The sequence below is a fragment of the Stegastes partitus genome, unplaced genomic scaffold (assembly GCF_000690725.1).
Source record: "Stegastes partitus isolate 25-593 unplaced genomic scaffold, Stegastes_partitus-1.0.2 Scaffold2167, whole genome shotgun sequence".
Lineage (NCBI taxonomy): Eukaryota > Metazoa > Chordata > Actinopteri > Pomacentridae > Stegastes > Stegastes partitus.
Genome location: NW_007579898.1, coordinates 2,796 through 25,730, shown reverse-complemented (window position 1 = coordinate 25,730; position 22,935 = coordinate 2,796). Strand labels below are relative to the sequence as shown.

The window sequence follows — 22,935 nt, the reverse complement described above, 5'->3', positions numbered from 1 at the left end:
TTACGAGCACCATTTGCTTTTGAAACGGCACCAGTTCTCCTCGGTACACTTGGCCACAGTTTTTCAAGTTATTTGGCAGGTAGTTTGCTCCAAGCGTCTCAGAGAACTGGCCACATTTCTTCTGTGGATTTAGGGTGATTCAGTGTCTCTTCGTGTAATCCGACTCAAAGATGCTAAACTCCCTCTTCGGTTATTGATTGAGCCCCCACCAGAAATCATCTATATATATCAAAAACCAATATTTAGAAGTTTTTTGCACATGAAAGAATTCCTCTTCTGCCTGAAAAATGGCTCGGATGTGATGCCACGCCGTTGCTTCCTCTAGAATGTGCAGGTCTAGGAAAAACCTGAATCTGTTTTCACCAACGTTTCCAGTATTTGCTGAAGCTCATCACACCAGCTCACGTGTGATTCTGCTCAGTGTCTAATTACAATTAGTGGTGATGGAGGAAGCTGTGCAAATTTAAAGGGTTCGTAGATTTGTATATAACCTCAGATATCTGAATCAGTGGTGTCAAAGTGGAAGTATTCAGTTGCTCATGATATATCTTCTGGCATACAAAGAACACCAAAAGGACACATTTTTCACACCATGTTAAACTCTAAGTCTTCATTTCTAGACTGAACAGCTTCCTAAACATCTGACTAAAGAGTCTCCTTAGAAGAATCTTTGATCTTCCATAAGTTAGCCAATGAGCCTCTTCAGACTGATCTGGGCTCTCTGCAGCCAATATCATCTTGTATACGGGTGGCTGTGGCTCAGGTGGGTGGTGGAGTGGGTTGTCCTCCAATCACAAGGTTGGCGACTCGATCTCCTCCAGAGTCAAAGTGTCTTTGGGCAAGACACTGAACCCGAAGTTGCTCCCAATGGCAGGCAGCAGCTTGCTTGGAGCTCTGTCACCATTGGTGTGTGAATGTGTGAATGAGAAACACATTGTGAAGCACTTTGGATAAAAGCTCTATATAAGTGCCATTTACCATTTTGTTGCATGTCATTCTTGTCTCTGAAGGTAGTTTCTTCCGACTCTGGATGCATGTTTTGTTGTTGTTATGCTAAAGTCATTTGGGACCAAGCAGACACCTCCCTGATGGAACTGCACGATTGACAAGAATCTGAACACCTAAAATACCAAATCACAGCAGTGTACGTGGTTAAATATGTGTTACATTGCAGTTTAATGTCTACAGAGGTACTGTGAGTAGCATAAACCCTTAACATGGAGAGAATCTGAGGCCTCGGAGACATCTGTAAGCTGTATTCTCCTTGGAAATGTCAGAACACTCTGACATTTTGGAACATGTGTATCTGCCTTCTGAAGGACTAAATGAGAGCATTTTCACACTCTTATGTCTGACTATTCAATACGAAGCTGGAACCAGGAGATGTTAGCTAAATATCCATCCATCCCTCCATTTTCTTCCAGTTATCTGGGGTTTGGTTGTGGTGGCAGTCGGCTAAACAGGGCATTCCAGATGTCACTTGCTCTAGCAGCTTTTTCCAGCTTCTCCTGGAGGATCCCAAGGTGTTCTTAGGCCAGATGAGATATGTAATGTCTTCAGAGAGGTCTAGGTCTGTGTCCGGGTCTCCTCCCAGGTGGACGTCCAAAGTGAGGCACCTTTCTCAAAATCCCCACCTTAGGACTTTGGAGGGGTGTGTCCTTCTAGGCGTAGGAACTGGTTTTCAGGTTGACCACCTCTGGTAGGGTCTTCTAAGGCAAACTGGTGCTAGAGGACAGAATTCAGATACTAGAATAAGGAAACTGGGACCCCCTTCTGGAGCCAGGTCTGGGTTGGCAAGCTTTCACCCTCAAAGCTCGGTCGGGTACAGTCCAATAAAGCTACACAGTGGACCCACCATTTACAGGGAAAGGCATCGGGGTTTTGTGCATTTCAAGCTGGGAAGCAGGAAACAAGGTGTGCTGACCCCTGACGGCACAAACTGGCTCTCGTTTTGAGGATGTTCACTGAATAGCTTAACCTCAACACGGGTGAACAGCTCGTCTCTCTCCAGAACCAACAAAACCCACCACCTACCGGCACCTTTAAGATTCACTAATTAATGCACTGAGTCTTGTTTGTGTTACTGCTGAACCACACTGTGTTTTTTTGTTACCTCTGGTCTAGCTGTTCGCCTTTGTTTCCAGATGTTATGCTAAGCTAAGCCAAGCGGTGTGCTCCGGCTAATGAGCGTACTCGTTGCAAGAATGCAGATGCTACATTGAACTGTGTGTGCGCCTCTGAGTAAACACGTTGAAAGCAAACTCGCTCTCTCTGCCTCGTTATTGTGGAGAAGAGCACAACAGTTGGCTCCGGTTTCCTATTGAACAGACAGACACGAGGCCGGTATCGATCCTCCACCTCTCATCAAGCAAATAGGCATCGAGCAAATAAATATATTTTTCTAAATTGTTGCTGTAAGTAATGCGATTGGAAGTGTTACAGACCGTCATCCGTTGTCAGTGAGTCCACTTTTGTCTGTGCACTTTCATTTCACTTTCATTTTCCACGCTGGTTGCAACTCAGCACTAATTATGTACAGACGGTTTTCCCGCCAGTGTCTATACTCTGCCTGAGAATTTCATCTTGGCAGATAAAACAAATGCAGTATCTCGCTCGGTCGGGGAGGAGAATGAGAGTGAGAGTGGCTATCTTGATTAAAGTAGAAATTATAAGTCATGGTGGGATTTTTGCAGCAAAGAAAAGAAGAAAAAAAAAAAGGAAAAGTCTACTTGACTAGTGAAGTTTTAATTGTTACAAACTTTTAGAGATGCAATAATTTATCTGACAGCGGAATTTGTGACTAATACTCGCACTGACTGCGCAGTGAAGCAGCACAAATACATATAAACTATGGAATGAGATGAATAATTACCTCCTTCTTCTATCAAATCATCAAACCCCATGGGTCTGTCTGTGATCTGAGGGCAGAGTGACTGCAGCTCCAAGAAAACAAAGAGCTTCCCTCTCTCCCACTGACACTGTGACTCCGACGCTGATGGCAATGCTGCCGGGACGTGTGTTTGTCGGCGTGCATATCTTTACGTCTTTGTGTGCGTGTGTGTGCTGTTGCTCAGCGCCTGGCAGCTGCAGCCTAGTGATGCATGGTGAATAATAGGTCAGTGCTAATCTCATTAGGGCTAATCAGATGTATATGATATGTATAAACAGTGGAGTTCCACTGTACACAAGCAGCCACAGTACATGTCCATCACCAGCCGGGCGCTTGTGTGTGTGTGTGTGTGTGTGTTTTGTTAAGAGGGATGCCGGGGAAAAAGGACAGCTGATTGGGAAGAGGCGAGGGGGAGAAAGAGAGACGTCGTTTTCATGGGTGCTACATTATCAGAGGAATTATGGAATTATGCACAGGTGGAGAGCCGCCGTGAATACTGATGCAGGGAAAAAATGAATATATTTGTATAAACACACACACATATACACAGCGCCAGCTCTGTGGAGTACAGTTCACCTGTTCTAAATGAGGAAACTGCATGCAACTTCGACAAATGAGGCATGCCTCTGGGAAGCTGGCAAGTTGAGGTTTGTCACTGTGCCTGAGTTTTTATGGGTGTGTGTGTGTGTGTGTGCGGCGTGTGTGTGGCGTGTGTGCAAGCATCTTGGTAATTGGTTCCTGCGAGTGTGTTCATATTTGTATGGTCCTCACGTGCCACGAGTATGAGAGAGGGACATGCAAGGATGATCTAAGACATCAAGGGTTGGAAAGCAAGATGTAAGGTGTGGGGAAAAATGCAAGTCGATAAATGAGAGAAAATGGTTTGTGAACTGGTGCATCTGCTGGCGAAAAAAAGAGGGCTGTGTGATTTCAGATGGTTATGTGGGTGTCTGAGTAAGAGAGAGGGAAGTGAGAAGGACAAGGAAACAAAGGTTTTGGGCATCGTCTTTGAAACCCTTTCCCCTCTTTGTGTGAGTGTCCCAAGGGTTCAAGATTGGTTCCACTTAAAGCACTTAAAACACCCCACAGGACCCGTGCTTGGCTCCGTAATAAATATCAAGATCGCTCTTGGATTGTTTTTAAATTGAATGCAATCTGCCAGAGCTGTGAGCCATCATTTCATATTTTTTCCCCCTTGATCTCTCCTTCTGCTTGATGCCAGCCTCTTTTTGTTTCCATCATAAAGGGATTTTCAGGAATTGTTCTGCTCCAAAGTAGGAAAAGGATCTTTGCCTTATAAATCATTTGAGCCAGACAATATTTGATGTATCACAGCCATCAAAAGTTAAAGGATGGGGGAAATATTTCTAGGAATGGTTGTTAAGTCAGAAGAGAAGCTAATAGAATGACATAAATCATTCAAACAAAGAGGCTGATGAAGGAATCGGTGGATTATTTTGGCTTCGGGGCTGCAAACACAGCAGCGTGTGGAACCGTGTTTATACTGTAAAACGTCCAATATCCTGTTCTCAAATAAAATAATGGCATCTTGTAGCCAAATCGATCTTTATGTGAACATAAACAAACTCCCGTCTCTAATATTGCCCAGATTGGAGGGGGGGAAAAAAAGCTTTTTACACTGCTGCTGATGAAGCATGTTACTGAGATTGATGGTAAAGGGCTTTTTCAAAGGCTTCATTCTGAAACAGGATGCTGCATAAACATGACTCATCTTGATGTAGTCGCTGTCACTTCCATCACTACCCTGAGCTACTTAATCTTCTTCTTCTTTTTTTCTTTTTTGCTATGGGGAGTTCATTCTGCACGGAAATCCAACAAGAAAGCGTCTATTTCAGCAATTAATATAATGTGACATTTAACATTAAAGCAGCCATTACTGATATTTTAGCACAACAATGCATCGAATGACGGCGTGAAAGCAGAATGTCAGTGTAAACGTGCTAATGAGCCAGCAGAGGATAAGCACCTGAATGTGCAGCTTCCCTCTGCTGCAAAGGGCTTCAGCTGGAATTCAGTGTTCGGCTGTTACACCGTAAAAAAAAAAAAAAGTGTAACTGAGCTGTACTCCTTCAAATAAATCTCTCCTTTCTTTCTCTTTTGGTGATGAACATTTTACTTTTGTGGGTTCTATCACCTTGAAATTACACTTCATCCATTTAAACTGTGCAAAAATGAGGTTTGCTGCTCCTTTGCTGTGACGTCTGCTTTAAGATGACGGATTAAATAAAGGGAAACAACGGTGCATCTATGACTAAATCATGTTTTGAGTAAAGCTAAATACTTCAGTTGGACAAACTGGAAACTGCATGTCATAAAAAATAAAAAAGGTTACGGCAAAAGAATCTGTTTGTTTAAAAGGAATCACATAATTTAAGTACATCTAACTTAAATCAGTGGCATTAATATAACTAGTTGACTTAATTTGGATAAACTCACCTCCAGCTGACATCGCTGTGTTTTGTTGTAAAGCCCAGTTGAAAGAGTACCAGAACGCTGTTTATGATCCAGTAGGTTAGCAAAAAAACAAAACCGTTCTTCGTTTCTCAAAGTTCAAGGTACAAGTTCATCTGTTAAGCTTTTTTATTTTATTTTATTTTTTTAAATGAATTCTAAGCCTCCCGCCACACATTCAGGTTTCGCTTAAACAATCAAGCTGGATTTTTTTATACTCGGGCATTATTCATCAAGAAAAGTGAAGTGAAAACAAACTTTTCAGCAGAACTTTCAGCCTCCATCTGATTTCAGCAAACAAGTTGTCAAGTTGTTATTCCCACAAGTTCTTCACAGAATATATTTACGGCCATAATGATTTCCTGAAAAATGCAGTGCATCCTGTAGTTTGACCCAGATGAATAAAAGAGTTTGTAGATGGAAGAATCAGAATGTGATATTGATTTATTTTGAAAGAAAAAAAAGGGAAATTTTGCTGGAGGAAAGCTAAAAGGTCACCAGAAGAACCGAAATGAAGAGGTAGTTATGAAGAGCATGAAAAAGAAATAGTTGAAGCTGCGAGTTTATTTGAATTGCATGAATTTCGACAATGTCGTGGTCGAAATGAAACGAATCAAATAATTATTTGTGCTCGTTGGATAAAGGAATCCAGAGTGTATCATGTACTATTGAAATGGAATACAATGGACTAAAAGCCAATGTGAATATTACGTCCATAACCTAATTTAGATTGAGCTATTATTTTAAAATGCATTGTGAAAACAATATATTCCGGCAGCCTATCTTTTAATGTAGTTGGTAACACATTAATTGAATGATCAGACTTGATAAACTTTCCCTTCAGTGGAGCAAATAGTGTAAGCTCTATAAGCTCATCCGCTCTTTTCAACAAATAGATTAGCGGAATGACGGACTCTTTTCCTAATCAGTATTTTTCCGAACGCCATGCACACACACACACACACACACACACACACACACACACACACACATTTACACATTCACTGCTGGCTCTGGGAGAGCAGATATGGCCCTGGCTGTTCCCTTTCCCAGGGAAGCAGAGGGGATGAAAGAGTGCAGTGATGGGTCTCTCATTCTCTGATCTGCTTCTGCCTTTGACATCAGCAGTCACCAAAACCTAAAGCACAGGAGAACTGGGGGACAAGAAAAAAATAAAAAAATAAAAACCCTGACAGTCTGCCCACCCCAGCAGCCACACATAGACTCAATCCCCTCCTTTTCTTTCTTTAATTTCCTCTTCCCTCACTGTTATTTCTTTAATTGGCCTGTCACCATTAATAAGGCTTGAACAAACTGTACATTGAGCGTGCTCTTGCCCCCTCCCGGACCCTTTATACGTTCCTCTTCTCCCACATGGAGAAAATTGATGCTTCACTGCACCTATAGAGAGAACATAAGGAACTGATAGGAGCTGAGCAGCAGCTCGGCAGCCTCCTGCTGTGTCCCTAGCTGTACCGAAGCCCGACTCATTCTCCCCGGCAGCCAAGACGTCCTATAGAGGCCGATACTCTGTGGTCTCAAAGTCATTTTTCATACTCCCTCGCAGGTTGGTCATCCAGGACTTGTCAAATACGATCACCGCAGTGTGTTTCAGCCTATGCGGGACCATGAAAAGAGGATCTGAGCTGAGCCGTAATGTGTTGACCTGGGTAAATGTGGAGTGTCTCTAACTGTGTGGACAGACGGCATGAAAGGAATTCATGTGTGCCAACTGGAGCAGTAAAGATAAATCTCAGCATGCCAGAGTGAGAAATTTCAGCTTGAGCGTCCCTTTGATGACTTATTTCTGGGGCTGTATGGGTGGCTATCATAGGTGTTTTTTCCAGTGCAATTCAGCGTGCAGCCCGGCCGCGCTCTGTGTTTAGCATGTAACACTGAGTGTGCCAGTCAGAGCCGTCCTGTCTGCACTGGTGCCTGTTTTGCGTCGCTCCTCTCTGGGGAACGGGCACACCCATCAGGAACCATTAGTCTTCACCCTGACAGGCCAGCCTTCCACTGAGAGACTCTCTCTGGCAGAGCTTTCTGATTGCCTCAGACAGTGGTCGGGTATTTTTACTAACAGGCTGAGACACTGTGCCATTTGTGCGGGGCATTTACTGCTGGCAATACTCCTAATGCAAGCTCTCTTATCCTGACTAAAGGGCGAAGCGAGTCGCCTAAGAATTCGCTCCGTTTCCTGTGTTGTTCTGCAGGTGAACAAATGAAGGGATGAAAGGTCACGTGAACGTCCGTATCAGCGCTTCTCTCTGCGCTGCCTAATGACATTACCTTCCTGTTTGCAGACGGATGCGGCGCTGATGTATGACGCCGTGCATGTGGTGGCAGTGGCAGTGCAGCAGTCGCAGCAGATCACCGTCAGCTCTCTGCAGTGCAACCGCCACAAGCCGTGGCGCTTTGGAGGACGTTTCATCAACCTTATCAAAGAGGTACAAGGCTATCGCTGCTCCCGGCGCACACCCCGTCTTGACCTCTGACCTGCAGAATCTGCCGCAGCTCCGTCATTGTGTTCCATGGATCAGTGCAGTCGTGTGTTTGCAGGCATCTCATCGGCGTTTGGTTCTCCCAGCAGCCATTTTCTACATCATTGTCTCTTGCAGAAAACTGTAATCACCATGATTAAACCCATATATCTTAGTATTCTCAATAATGGAAGCAGAATAAGCACAGAATTACCCACAGTAACTACATGTTTTTTGTGATGTTTCATCCTTTTTTTCCCCACACTTTTCCGTGCATATCTCCACCCGTGTTTATATCAAAGCCTCTGTGTGTCTCCTTAACTCTCTAGTCAGGGTCAGCCATTTGCTTTGTTCTACAAAGCTCTTTCATTCTGTGGATGGTATCATTGCAGGTAATTTTCAGAATGAGCCATTGTAGTAGCTGGTGCTTCCTCCCCCTCCTGTGTCTGCTATCGCTCTCCATGCCCGTCTGTTCCTCCAATGGCTTTGAAGTGAAACTTCAAGCACAATGAACCACATGCATAATGAACTCTTACCTGTCAAACCTGCTTCTACCCGCGCTGCTTTATTGTTTCTTGTTATGTTGTTGAGATAGACAGTCAAGGGAGAGCCAGGCGGAATTCATAATTGGGGGAAAGAAAAAAAAAAAGTTTATGGTTGGAGGTTGGATTGATATAGTTGAGAAAGACGTTTGTCTTAAGGTTAATGGAACGACTGTGCAGAGAGCTGAAGACTTTGTGCGCTGTGTTATTTCTGTCTTTAGGCTCACTGGGATGGTTTGACAGGACGTGTTCTCTTTAACAAGACCAACGGACTGAGGACAGATTTTGACCTAGATGTCATCAGTCTGAAGGAGGAGGGACTGGAAAAGGTGTGTCACCCACCGGCGCTGCTGATGCAGTGTGGAGCTAAAAAGCAAAGTGTTTGTCTGGATGCTGTGAAGCATTTTATTTCCTATCTGTAGACAAGGCAAGGCGCTATAAACACAACACTGAATTGTTTCAACAGATTGGAACATGGGATCCTCCCAGTGGTCTGAATATGACAGAGACTCACAAAAGCAAGACATCCAACATCACCGACTCTCTGGCTAACAAATCCCTGCGTGTATCCACCATTCTGGTAGACACAGCCGAACGGAAACACAAGCAGCACACACTCACCAGTCAACAAATACACATGAAGAAACACACAGAGCTGCACCACCTCTACACCCACTTGTTTTTCCCTGTGCAGGAGGAGCCGTATGTGATGTTTAAGAAGTCGGACAAGCCTCTGTATGGTAACGACCGCTTTGAGGGCTACTGCATCGACCTGCTGAGGGAGCTCTCTGGCATCCTGGGTTTCCGCTACGAGGTGCGATTAGTGGAGGACGGGAGGTACGGAGCGCTGGATGAGAGCACGGGCCAGTGGAACGGCATGGTGCGCGAGCTCATGGACCACGTGAGTCAACAATCACCAGTGCAGCGAGACCACACAAACACATCCTGTACAACATAATGGGCCAAACATTTTTCCTCAGTTACGTTCATTTAGCTGCTCTTCACCACCAGACGGTAAATCTGAACACCCAAATGGGGCATTTTAAAATTTTTATTCTTGAGTCATTTGTGTTTAAAGGTGGTGTTAAATCCGACTGTACAGTGGGACTATTTTACCTCGTCTGTTAAAAAAAAAAAGAAGAAGAAGCCTAGAAGCTTGCCGCATTCCTTTATGTTTGAAGGCAGACCTCATCTGTACAATTCTATAAAGCTGATTCCAACTGGAAACAGAAATATTCTCACCGCACCGGCATGCCTCTAAAAAAAGATTACCATGATTTAAAGAGAGTCTTTGGAACCTTTAAAAGAGAAATAACACATTACTCTACGTATAAAATAAAATAAATCTATTGGACCAGTGCTTAATGGCAGCTAATAATAGCTCATATAGAAAGTTTTATGTAGATGTTCCCTCATTCACTCAGTCACTGACTTTGCTTTCTACTCGTTCTGCTGCTACAGTATGCTATACGCTGATCAGTCATAACATTAGAACCACCGGGGTAACATCGTGATGGTTCCCTTCATGCAACCAAAACAGCGAGGCCTGGACTCGACAATAGCTCTGAAGGAGTTCTGTGGTGTCAGGCATCAAGCCGTTAGCAGCAGATCCTTTAAGTCCTGTAATTTGTGAGGTGGGGCCACCGTGGATCCGACTTGTTTTTCCAGCACAGATGCGCAATTGGATTTAGATCTGGGGATTTGGAGGCCAAGTCAACACCTTGACCTCTTTGTCATGTTCTTCAAACCACTGAGCAATTTTTTTTTGCTTTCAGTGGTGGATTAAGGTCAGGGACTCTCACCAGTCTGCAGCGACACAGTCCCACATTCAGCAAGTTTCCACGCTCTGTGTCTTCTGACGCCTTTTCATCAGAGCCAGCATTAGGGATTTCAGCATCTGTGCCACGGTCGCTCTTCTGTGAGACGAACCAGCCAAAAAGCCTTTAGTGACTATGACTGTGTTGCTGGTTGTCCTTCCTTGGGCCACTGTTGGTAGGTACTAACCACTGCAAACTTGGAACACCCTACAAAACCTATCATGATGGTGTTGCTCTGACTTTGTCGTCTAGCCCTCGCAATTTGGCCCCACGTCAAAGTCGATCAGATCCGTACTCTCGCCTGTTTTTTCCTGCCTCCAACCCATTAACTTCAAGAACTGACTGTTCACTTGCTGCTTAATATATCCCAACCCTTGACAGGTGCTCTTGTAACGAGAAAATCACTTAAGACGTCATCGGTTATAACGTTGTGCCTGATCGATGTATATTGTTCCATAAGTGGATGCTGCTTGGCATACAGGTTTTCAGGGCTCAAACACAGAAGTGACTTTATAAGATGGAAATGTTTGCCGTTAAAAGCCTTGGGCAGGTAGAAAATAGTGTGTTTCACTTTTCTTCCATCACCACGGGTAGTTGGCTAATTAGCATGAGCAACAATAGCCACTAGACAAAGAAAGGAGAAGCACCTATAGAATCAGAAAAATCCTGAGCTGACGCTATAAGGAACGGAAGACGCTGGCGCTGCTACATGAAGTTATTTCTTCCAAGGATTATGCAAAATACTTGAGAGCAAGTGCTCAGCTGTACAGAAGGCTAATTTTATGTTCAGAGGGAACATGAGGTTAATTTGTCCCAGATTAATTTAATCCTGAAATTGTTGCCTCAGTGACTCACCTTTGACTCCGCATAAGAGGGATCAGACATGTAACCTGTAATTTCTGGAAGAACTCAGCCTCCCACCTGATAATCTAGCTGAAGTAATGACCACAGCGATTTTCCTCCTCGTGTCAGGTCTCTTCCTCCTGTACATATTGACCAGAGCAGCTGTGGACAGAAATCAGATGTTAATTGAATTGGGGGTTTTTTTTGGAAGGGGGGGTTATCAGTGGACTCAAACACTCGTCACCCCCCCTCACTCGATGCCGCCTCCCTTATCTCGTTGCAGAAAGCGGACCTCGCAGTCGCCCCTCTGGCTATCACCTACGTCAGAGAAAAGGTCATCGACTTTTCCAAGCCCTTTATGACGCTGGGGATAAGTATCCTGTACCGCAAGCCCAACGGCACCAACCCCGGGGTCTTCTCCTTCCTCAACCCCCTCTCGCCCGATATCTGGATGTATATTCTGCTGGCTTGCTTGGGTGTCAGTTGTGTGCTGTTTGTCATAGCCAGGTAACATGTCAAACCCCCCCTCCTTGTCCGTCTTCCCTACCTGCTTGCCTGCTTTCACTAACTTACAGCTTCGTCTTCGCCTGACAGAGGCAGTGCATGTCCTTCTACTCCTAACGATACGGTCTACGACAAAAGAGCATCGAACCTGCAGTAAACGTGCAACCGTGAAGGACCATACCTGTGTTTTTACATGTGTCCAAACAACTCCTGATTTTGGCTTTACTGTTAAAATTAAGAGAAGATAATAAAGGGGAGTGAAGGTTTTACTGTGACCTCATTATGGTGAAAACATGAGAAAACACTGGCATGGTCTTTAACATTAACTGGCAACACTTCAGGCGTTTTTGTCAGCAACTGTAAAACTAGCCGCAAGTTGTATCTCTCAATCAGCTGCAGGAGATGTACGAGCATACTGCTGACAATGGGCTTGTGCGGTTCTTAGAGTGACTCGATGAACCTTTCCCCCCTAAAACCCCCCAATGCATGACCAGTGTAGTGTGATGTGTGCTAAACCCCCGGGGCTCCCTTTGATCCTGAGAGGTTTGGGTTTAACGCACATCCCATCGGATGTTACCGGCAAAATGATCACGTGAGAGGAAAGCAGCAACTGTCACCTAAGTTAGTTCAGAATATGCAAATTATACCCAAAGCCCTTTGTTTCCACAGGCGGTCAGGGTAAGTGATTAGCATGCAATTATACTGATATGCTTCTGGTTTCAATTTTGAAAAGAACAAAACTGGAAAACGTGGTACTTTTGTTAAACGATAATGTCTGTGTGCATGCATTGTGCCTTTTTCTGCACACCGCGGCAATAAATAGTGCTCGTCATCGCGCTTATGTGATCAAAATATTCAGCAAAGTTAAATTTGAAGTACAGTGTTCTCCACAGTTCGCTGAGCTGGTTCTCTCATAATTGTTGTATTGATTGCACGGCCGCCAATTGATTGGTCAATCCCCCAAATGCGGAGTATATTATTTTCTTTAATCCCTTGCAAATAGAGCGAGTGGAGTGAGCTTATGAAGTCCCAGTTTTGCACAATAAAACACTAAACACCTCAATCTCACCAGGGATTCGCGTCTTTGAGCCGCTTCCCACGCACATACAAGCTTTTTTTTTTTTCTCCCCCGACTAAATAAGCGATCTCATTTCAAACTCAGGAGAAATACATTTCACTCGGTGCCTCCTTCCAGCTCGGTCTGCGGCTGAATTGTTCTCCCTCCTTATTAAGCCAAACAAATGGTATTCTCTCAGATCAAAAAACATTTTCTAGCGTAGAAAATGTCCACCTGCCAGGAAGAATGGATGATTAAATTGCATTATAGCGTGTTTACATGAATTACAGGCTGTTGCAGTCTTGTAGTCCAAGTTCCAAACGATGGCGATTTTAAGACTCCCCGACGCAGCCTCTTCACTTGGCCTGAGAGAAGAAAGGCAACAGATCTATAAAACCAGGCAGAGTAATTGAATCCAACAGACAGTTAAAGGAGACGAGCGTGTTTTGTGTTATTGTGTTCGGGGACGGGCGAAGGGGAAGAGGGACATGAGTGGGGGAGAGAGCGAGCGAGAGCGAGAGAGAGAGAGAGAGAGGGGGGAGAGTCCTTTTAGAATTCCGTGTGCAGTTCAACATGTCCCCCGTGCTCGGTGTGAGGAGGTGACCTTACGTCTGCATGTTCCACATCCCCTTCTTCGCGGTGATCGGTGTGCAAAACACGACCGGCAGGAATACAGGCCAGCTGCAGGCAAAGGTCATACAGAGGAGCCACCGGGCCTGGTGCATACAGAACACATGTCGACACCGAGAGGAACCAACACAATCCAATCAAGTGTGCATTGTCTAGATTTACACCCACCTCCTTACCTACCGCGTACATCTGATGTCACTCATAATCAGCCCAGCGGCTGCAGCTGCACATTATATGTAATGTCTGTGAACAACAACATAAATAAATCATCACAGAAAATGTTTGACTTTGAGACGGATTTGATTGAGCCAGTGCAAATACGCAGTTACTAACGCAGAGAAATACACACCCACACAGCTAGAAAGGCATATGCAGAAACATTCATTCGCCAGAGGCTTGATGCGCAAAGGGATAAATACGTACACACACACACACACACACACACACACACACAGGAGGGAACAGGCGCACACACACTGCCTTCTCCACAAGGCCATTGTGCCGTTTCAGTTGCCTCTGGATCCAAGGAGACAGAGCTCATTGACATTCCAGTAAATCAGGCATCCTGATGGTGTTGACAAGAAGAATTATAGTGTGTCATCACAGCCATGTCCACGCAGATGATTCTCAAGGGGACAGCATAGAAAATAGCTGTAAAGGAACAGCAATATGACAAAAATGTTACACGCATTCACCAGGCTTGTAAAATGAGACCATGAATTAGGCCGCCGCATCAACAAAGAGAGATTAGACGACGCGCGGTATGTATTTCTGCAGCTTTATATATAAATAGATCTATGCAGCCATCCAGACATGTATATATATATGTGTGTTTGTTTGTGTTCCTGTGCATCTCTAACAGCCTCAGCTGACAAATAGCATCACATTTCTACACAGTCGAAACCCTTAAGACTCTTGGCTGAGGCTTATTAGCATGTAGTATGTTGGGGAAAAGCTCGTGAGCAGCCTCACCTGATGGGGCCCCTCAACTCTGCATAAGCAATGTTCCTCCGCCGACCACTTCAGCACAAACTCAATCAGCTCCTGATGCTCAACACTAACCCAGTCACCTTGTGCTAATGCCATGCCACTTTTGCTTAAGATAATAAATGAGAAATGTCCACGGCTGACCTGAAGACACCGACAATCCCTCCTCGGCAGGCGGAGGAGAGACGGGGGGTAAAAAAGGGGGGAGGTTCGCGGGGAGGGGAAGCGAGGCGACGGGGGGAAAATGAGTTGCGGGTTGTTTGGAGGGGAATGGCACAGGATGAGGAAAGGAGATGAAGGGAGCGTGAGAAAAGAGGAAAAGCCAGAAGAAAAAAGGATTCCCGTGTCGGGGTGTGAGGAGGATATGGCATCCGCACTGTGGGTGCAGCTGCTGGAGGGAAACACTTAAAGGCTCCTGAGTAAGTGAATCGAAATGAGCTCCAAAGATCTCCACGCACTGAGACATTATCACCAGTGACAGCGTTATTCCACTCTATTGATCTGTTCTTACAATAAACTGATGGCATTTGAATATGCCAATAAGTTGATCTCGGCGAAAGCCTGAATGATTTGCTTTCGTCTCTGCAGAAGCTCTGATCCCGGCGGCCACAAAACAGGGTTCCTACTCATTTAAATTCTCTTTGTTCCTGCACATAAACTTTTAAAATGTATGTTTTATCAGCCATTTAATCTGCACCAAGAGGAAACACTGTTCTGCGCTTTGTGCTGACGTGTCTGTCTTTCTGCTCCTTCCTTTATAGGTTTAGCCCTTACGAGTGGTACAACCCGCATCCATGCAACCCAGACTCGGACGTGGTGGAAAACAATTTTACCCTGCTCAATAGTTTCTGGTTTGGAGTTGGGGCTCTCATGCAGCAAGGTAGTTGCCTCAGCCTGTGGAGCTCTCTATATCCCACTGCCCCTGAGGGTTGGGGTTTTTAACCAGGCCAGCGGCAATTGAGAGAGAGACCTCTGGAGACGTAGACAGAACTTAGAGTAAATGTGCATGATTTTTTCAAAAACATTAACTCACCTCACAGGAGCACAGAGTAGCCGAGATGATTATATAAGGCAGACAGATTCACAACCCTTATTCCACTCGAGTAAAATCAAATTAACTTTGTTTTGAAAACCTTCCACAAGAGTTTCTGCCAAAACAAAGCAAACAAGGGATGAGTAAAGCGCTCTAGAAACAACCCGTAAACATGCTGTTCATCACAGTTCTGATAGCACTGCTATTACCCAGAGTCCTCCTCTCTTGCCCTTGGCCCATCAGCACCTTGAGATCAGTGGGGTGTGGAGTCAGGATGTGAGGTTACCTTGGGTACATGACTCTCTGGCCCAAACAGCCCGTCACTTCCCCACACTGTCCTGAGTGATCAATATTGAATGTGTTTTATTTGATATGATTGATTTATGCAAACACCCGGTTCCCAGCAGACATTTTTAAAGAGCGCCTCGCCGGTGTCTCCTGCATTATTTAAAGCCCTCAATAGCGAGAGAGACAAGATAATTTCACTCGTTTGAAATCCAACAATCATCTTGTTTCGAGAGCCCTCTCAGGCGATTCAATCTTCAGGCGAGTGGCGCATCTGCCTCAGCTAAAAACTTGAAGAGTTCTTGAAACAAGTTTTTTCAAAGGAGCTAGTCCCGTCCTGTTTTTCCATGTTAAGAATACACTTAATGATAAGATTAGAATAATGAAGAAAGGCTTGTGCGGATGAATGCATTTTGCGGTTGTAACGCTCCCTCCTGCCGCCTCCCTCACCCCAGGCTCAGAGCTCATGCCCAAGGCCCTGTCGACTCGAATAGTGGGAGGCATCTGGTGGTTCTTCACCCTCATCATCATTTCCTCATACACGGCCAACTTGGCTGCCTTCCTCACTGTGGAGAGGATGGAGTCGCCCATAGACTCGGCAGACGACCTCGCCAAGCAGACTAAGATCCTGTATGGGGTGGTGGAGGACGGTGCCACCATGACGTTCTTTAAGGTAGCCGCTTCTTTCATGGTTTTGTAAGAAATCTGTCACTTTTTTAAAGTTATAATCCTCAACATGATTGGTTTCGGGCTGCAAGGTGGTTCGGTGGTTAGCACTGTTGCCTCGCAGATAGAAGGTCGCCGGTTCGCATCCCGGTGAGGACACCCAGGATCTTTCTGCATGGAGTCTCCATGTTCTCCCCATGCAACGTGGGTTCTCTCCGAGTTCTCCGGCTTCCTCCCACAGTCCAGAAACATGCTGAGGTTAATTGGTGATTGTAAATTGTCTGTAGGTGTGAATGTGAGTGTGCTTGGTTGTCTGTCTCTAAGGCCCCGTCTACACATAGGATAAAAACGGTGATATTTCAGTGGGTCTTGGGTTTACACGTAAACGAGGCTACACGTCACTGAAAACCCTCACATCTGAAAACTCCGGCCAAAGTGGACATTTGAAAAAACTCTTTCTTTTTGTTTGCATGTAGACGGGAGGAGACGGAGTTTGACGTTCACAGTGTGCGACAAAAGCATCATCAGCGTCACATGTGTGCGACATGTTTACAGGCTGTGGTAGTAATGGATGCTGTTAAAGCAGCGCTGGTTTTTACGTTTGTTTCATGTTTCCCAGTTAATATTTTTTTTTCCAGTATTTCACTTGTTTTGTCTCTAACACCACATTTAGGAGAAGCTCCATGTCTCTGTCGGTCCAAACAAATGACCCTTACAGCGTTATCGTTTAAGTAACAGGAAGTAATTTTTGCCATTCGTTGTTGTGTTTCTTCCAGGATTCTGATTGGCTAGCATGGCTTTATGCTTGTCGTTACACTGCCCCCTACAGGTCTGGCAGCTCATAGCAGCTCTTAACAAAATGTTTATGCGCATTTGTGTAAATGAAGATTTTTTTGAAAACTATCTGGTGTGAACAATGTTATTTTTGAAAACACAGCCCTGTGATAGACTGGCTACCTGTCCAGGTGAACCACCCTGAGTCAGCTGGGATAGACTCCAGCCCCGTGTGAGGATTAAGCGGTGTATAGATAATGGATGGATGGATGGATGATTGGTTCCACATGGTTATTTTTATGGACGCCAACACGCTACTGATGAATCGCAGTCATACCAACTCATGTCAGGGAACATTAACTGCAACTACAGTCGTCATGCTAAGCAACGTAAGAGTAGTTTGTCAAGTCTGACTCCCTCTTAAAGAGTTAAAGTAGGTCCAAAGTCTTTATAAGCGAGTTTAGCCACTCTGCAACCATCTCGGTAACGTCTGCAGGCAGTTACTTCAGGATAACGAGACCTGACTCATCTAAATGAATGGAGGGAGAAAAATAACTGCAATTTTAATGATCACGGAGACATAAAAACTGCATGAAGTTATCAGCAGTTGAATCAGATAAAAGAAGCGCTTAAATGTTTACCCCGAAATAAGGCTTGAGTCAGTTTTTTTTTAGGAGGAGCTGCATTACTTACAGATTTCTGCCTTACATATATATATATCTCTATTTAGCATTCTTTAAGCAGCAGGTCGCTTCCTAATAACGTCTCTGGTTGCACCGTCGCTCTCCTGCAGCTCCTCGTTTAGCAGCTCTTTTGGACTTCTAGCTACGTTCCTAACGGCGATGCTTATAACCAAGCCGCTGCCAAACGCAGACAGTAGGTGTTGTTTTGTGGATGTATTTTTGATTTCCATTCGCGCTAACCGTAGTGACAAAATACATCCCAAATCTTGCGACTATTTCACAGAAAAGAAAGTGTTTCGCCAGTTAAATGCCTTTTAGGTGTGAAATGTTCGGTAACAATAAATTAAACATAAAGCGCTGAATCACATGCATGCATCACCTCCTCGTGCAAATGCAGGCGACTGGAGTTTAAAGACAGAATCCAACAGTGGAAACAACTCTACGAAGATTATAGAATGTAAATACAGTGAAAGGCTATTATTGAAATTGGGTCGAGAATTGTTTAAAAACAGCACCTAATAAAAAATGTATTATTTATGGCTCATGAACATCTTAAGGATTATTACTGTCAGTTCTTGCTTTTTCGTAGAAATAATAATACATGCTGCAATTCCTTCTTTTTTCCTAATGAATAAGTAATTTCGTGAAACCATAATTACTCGGAACACAATGAAACTAGACGCCGGTTGCCATTCCTGCTGTCATTCGAATCTTGTTCTCTGGTTCCTTGCAGAAGACCAAAATCTCCACCTATGACAAGATGTGGGAGTTTATGAACAGCAGGAGGCAATCTGTGATGGTCAAGAACGTGGAGGAAGGCATCCAACGCGTCCTGACCTCGGACTACGCTTTCCTCATGGAGTCCACCACCATCGAGTTTGTCACCCAGCGCAACTGCAACCTCACGCAGATTGGAGGCCTCATAGACTCCAAAGCCTACGGAGTGGGAACGCCGATGGGTAAATTACCTCGAACCTCTGTGTGCCTTTGTGCCGCCTGCCGCGTTCTAAAGCATTTAAATGTTTAAGTCGGCGAGATGCTGCAGATACAATGTGACAGGTAAAGGTATAGTGTATAGTGCGGATGATGGATAAGCTCTGAGAACAGAAGGATTGACCTTTATTGATGGGGTCACGGGTATAATGGTTAGACAGAGTGAGGTGTAAAAGGTTTCGCTTAATGAAAAGTGAATGGCTGAAAAGGTTGAATTTATGGATAAGGTTAAAATGTGCCTGCAGCTCACCGCCTCAGCAAGTGTGAAGTCTTTTTTTTTTTTTTACCCCGAAGCCGTAATGATTCTCTCACAGGATTTGAGAATCAAACCTGGGTCAATCACTGTTCACAAATACTTTTAATGGTGCGTTTTATTTCTACTTTGCGCTCATGGGTGTGAGTGCAAGACAGTGAAGCACGAGCAAGCAGCCTGAAAGTCAAATCAGCGCGACTCCCTTTGACTTACCATCTGACTTGTGTCATTAAACCGCGAGCAAAAAGCGCCTCGGAGAGTATAAAACGAGCATTCGGAGCTGTTTTCGGTTGCTTATTTGACCCGGGTCCTGTCAAAAATTTAGTATTCTGGTATTTTAAAGCACCATTATGCCGGAACGAAGCAGAGGAACTAAAGCTATTAAAATATGTATTATGATAACAGGTTTGCCGCATATTAAGCAGTCATCTCACGGCCCCGTTGCATTCTGTGGGTTAAAGCTGTCGACGGCTTCGACTCCAGTGTTGCGGAGGTTAGAGTGGTCGTGACGAGGCCACGGAGAACACTGCAGCCAGCTGTAATTGTCACATCCATCATCGGTGATATGAAGGCCATCAAAATACGGAGGATTAATTCCGGCCATCCACATCTGGACCTGGCTACTGCTGATGAGTATGGGCCAGTTATGAATCTGCAGGGATGCCGTGATTGCCGCGGCTATAACAAAGCTGAGGTGATGCCGTGAAATATAGTCCCACTGTGGCTCCGTAAGTGCAGAAGTACTTACACTGATGCCCTTGAAATGGACACATAAAAACCCAGAACGTGGCACGGCCCTTTTTTTCCGTTCATGTAGCGACGAGGTGTATCAAATACATGACAAAATATATATCACATCGTTTTAATTCGCCGATAAGTAGCTCAGTATTTAAATGGCGAACAATTAATGTCCATTTTCAAAGTTATTACTGCGCACTAACTCATTTCTGTCTCTAATCCTGGTATTCATTGCTCAATATTTTAGAAATAAAGCTGATTACAGGCCGCAAAATGTTTCCTCTGTGATAGAAGCGATCTTGAGCACGTTAATTACTTCACAGCCAGTTCTGTTTTCATGCCAGCAGTCATTGTGGAAGTATATCTTATTTTCCAAGACGGTTTCTTTCTCCTTGTGTCACGTCGACCTTTCAGCCTGTAACTTTTGGCCTGCTGAACGCTGTTTAGCACCTCGTTCCCTATAGGGCTTTTTACGGCAGTAAAAGCAGAGCAAGCTATGCAATAAGTCTTAACCTTTTAGTGCTTGTCGGTTTTCGCACATCCTTCTCCCAAAACGCAAATGCGTCATCCGCCGCTATCAGCTTAAACTGTGATCACATTAATACTTGACGCCAGACAGTGGAGGAGTGATGGATGTTCTCTGGTGTTGAACATCTGTCAGGTAGTTGTGTATGCGCAGTGTGTCAAGCACAACGCTTTGCCATTCGCCCAGGCCTCGCTCTCCATATCCTCCTCTCTGAGGACCCATCCTATTAGCATTTATCCAAGGCCTGCTTTGTTAGGCCATCATTAATCATTTGAAATATGAGAGGAGCCCGAATCAGGGGACCCAGATACTTGATAGATCTCTCATCTTCAAATGAAGCAGGCATATGCTTCTCACATGCACGGCCTCATGCACATACAAGACTGTGAATTAAGAGCAATATATATCTACTGTACATGCACAGAATGTATAAATGTAGGATGAAGGCAGCCTTAGGTTTTAATCCCAGTGTGCTCATCAGCGCAGCACAGGTACGCTGGAAAAAGATAAATAAATAAAAAAAACACCAAACTATTTATGAAGTAAGAGAAAACACAGACAAGCAGCTCAAAAACCGGTGGCACTGCGCGTAATTTTCAGTTTTGTATTAATGCCCCCTTTGTCAGTGTAAATACATAGAGACTTGGAGATGAAAGGATGATGGATGGCAATAGATGAATGATAAATGAGACGGAGGGAGAATCAACTAAAGGGGCTGACAGGCAGAACTGTATGAGAGCAACAGACAAAGTGATGCTACCAGCTACCTGGGGCCAGATTCAGTTCATTTCCCCTGGAGTTTCAGCACAAAATGTTCATGTGTTTGTCAAATTATTTTTTTATTATGCTGGCGTTATAAAAAATTCACATTTGTTTCATCCCTTCTGAGTCACTTTGAATACACACACGAGCTAAGTGTCTGAAATGGAAATGTTCAACCAGGCTTCATTATGTATGAGTCCCGTAATCACATAAATACACTAACAAGCTTTTAAAGCAGCAAAAAAAACATGAAACATGAACGCTCACAGTAAGTATTAATCTTTCTTGGCCCGGTTCAGGCGTGTGCGCTGCGCCTCGGTCGGCCGTGCGCTGCGTCGTGTGGATGGGAGACGAACAAGACCCCACTCGGCTACTCTGCAACGATTACTCCCACTTTGATCACACCAGCATCCGCCGCGCCTTAATTCCTCGTCGCTAATTCTGGCGCCTTCCCACTTTCTGTAGATTTGGGTTCTTTTTGCTCGACATGACACCGACATGCATAAAAACACAGCGATGGAGAGAGACCTCTATCTCCAGCACACATTAGTAATCCCACATATGCACCCATGTAATGTGCACCCCACTGGGTTCTGCTTTTTATAGGCACCATTTATGTCAAATGAAAGCGTGTGCAAACAGCAGCTAATTTGTCAGATTCAACAGCAGCTCCGCCGCACAAAGCCAACGCGTTGTTGCCAACTCCCTGTGCATTATAATTCACACACTGCAGAGAGGAGTGAGAATTTTGGAATCAGCCTGTGAATATAGGGATTAGTGGGATTTGAAGAAGGACTTACAAAAAAACTCTGTCTAAGCAGCCAACAATAACATGACAGGTTATATGATCACATGCGAGCCTGAATGTGCTTTATACACCCACCGACACAACAATGGCTACGCTCGGCACAATCAGGGTTTGGTTTTTTTTCTTTCCGTATCTGGCTATTATCCATGCTCACCGGTTTTCATGTTGTGTTTTTGTATCCGCAGGCTCTCCCTACAGAGACAAGATCACGATAGCCATTCTGCAGCTGCAAGAGGAAGGGAAGCTGCACATGATGAAGGAGAAGTGGTGGAGAGGCAACGGCTGTCCCGAGGAGGAGAGCAAAGAGGCCAGCGCTCTGGGAGTGCAGAACATCGGCGGGATCTTCATCGTGCTGGCTGCCGGACTGGTGCTGTCAGTGTTTGTGGCTGTGGGGGAGGTCCTGTACAAGTCTAAACAGAATGCACAGCTGGAAAAGGTACAGCAGGCTTCTTCTGACGCATACCGAGAATTAAAACATCTGCCATAATGTCTTTGTCTCAGAGGCTGTTGTTTCTCGCCACAGTTTCCTCATTTCACTCGAGCTCAGTTTCATTTCACTTTTGACATCTCTCACTCATATCTCATTGCATCGCTTTATTTTATTTATTTTTTTAAAGGAAATTAAAATGTAAATGCAATGGAGGATATTAAACCACACAAAAAAAATCAAATCAAAAACCTACGTACTGTATAGCGGGGATGCTTGCCTTTCTGTGCCTGGGAGTTGCAAAATGACAGGAGGTCAGATAATCAGATAAAATGAATAAACATTAATAAGATCAGGCCTCATGTTTCTCGAAATTATTCATGCTCATGCACAAGACAGCGGGAGAGGAAAAGGGGAAGGGAAGCTGTTTGCCAGCAGCAGCCTACGTGGCTATAAAGTGAAGAAAGATAAAAAAACGCAGTTCCTCAATTGGCCACTTGAGGCTGGATTCAAAAAGTGAGTAAATCCCCATAGACCCCTATGTTAGCATGTCCAACTTTAAAGTGAAATTAAACATCTTTACAGCGTGGCACTCCAAACAGTTTTGGTCTTTATAGCTGATATACAAATAGTTGTCGACTTTACACGTTTATGACTCACCTGGTTCCATTTTATGAAGTGATGCTTTGAGCGGCAGGAGTCACAGGACAGTCCTTGGACCAGAGATGTTTGCATTGGCCCACTACAGCTCCACTCACGCTCCAC

The 22,935-nt window shown here is 44.5% G+C and overlaps 1 protein-coding gene across 1 annotated transcript in view; it reads left to right on the top strand.

Moving 5' to 3' along the window:
* The window catches only part of LOC103374173 (glutamate receptor ionotropic, kainate 2-like), a 57,615-nt gene extending 35,385 nt beyond the window's left edge, over positions 1–22,230 (top strand). Inside the window, exons 7-15 of the mRNA XM_008304214.1 lie at positions 7,666–7,809; positions 8,606–8,713; positions 8,851–8,964; positions 9,079–9,285; positions 11,328–11,551; positions 14,984–15,102; positions 15,996–16,213; positions 18,397–18,622; positions 21,929–22,230. Coding sequence (XP_008302436.1) covers positions 7,666–7,809; positions 8,606–8,713; positions 8,851–8,964; positions 9,079–9,285; positions 11,328–11,551; positions 14,984–15,102; positions 15,996–16,213; positions 18,397–18,622; positions 21,929–22,230 — 1,662 coding nt within the window. The remainder of the gene's footprint in view (positions 1–7,665; positions 7,810–8,605; positions 8,714–8,850; positions 8,965–9,078; positions 9,286–11,327; positions 11,552–14,983; positions 15,103–15,995; positions 16,214–18,396; positions 18,623–21,928) is intronic.
* Positions 22,231–22,935: the final 705 nt, after the last annotated feature.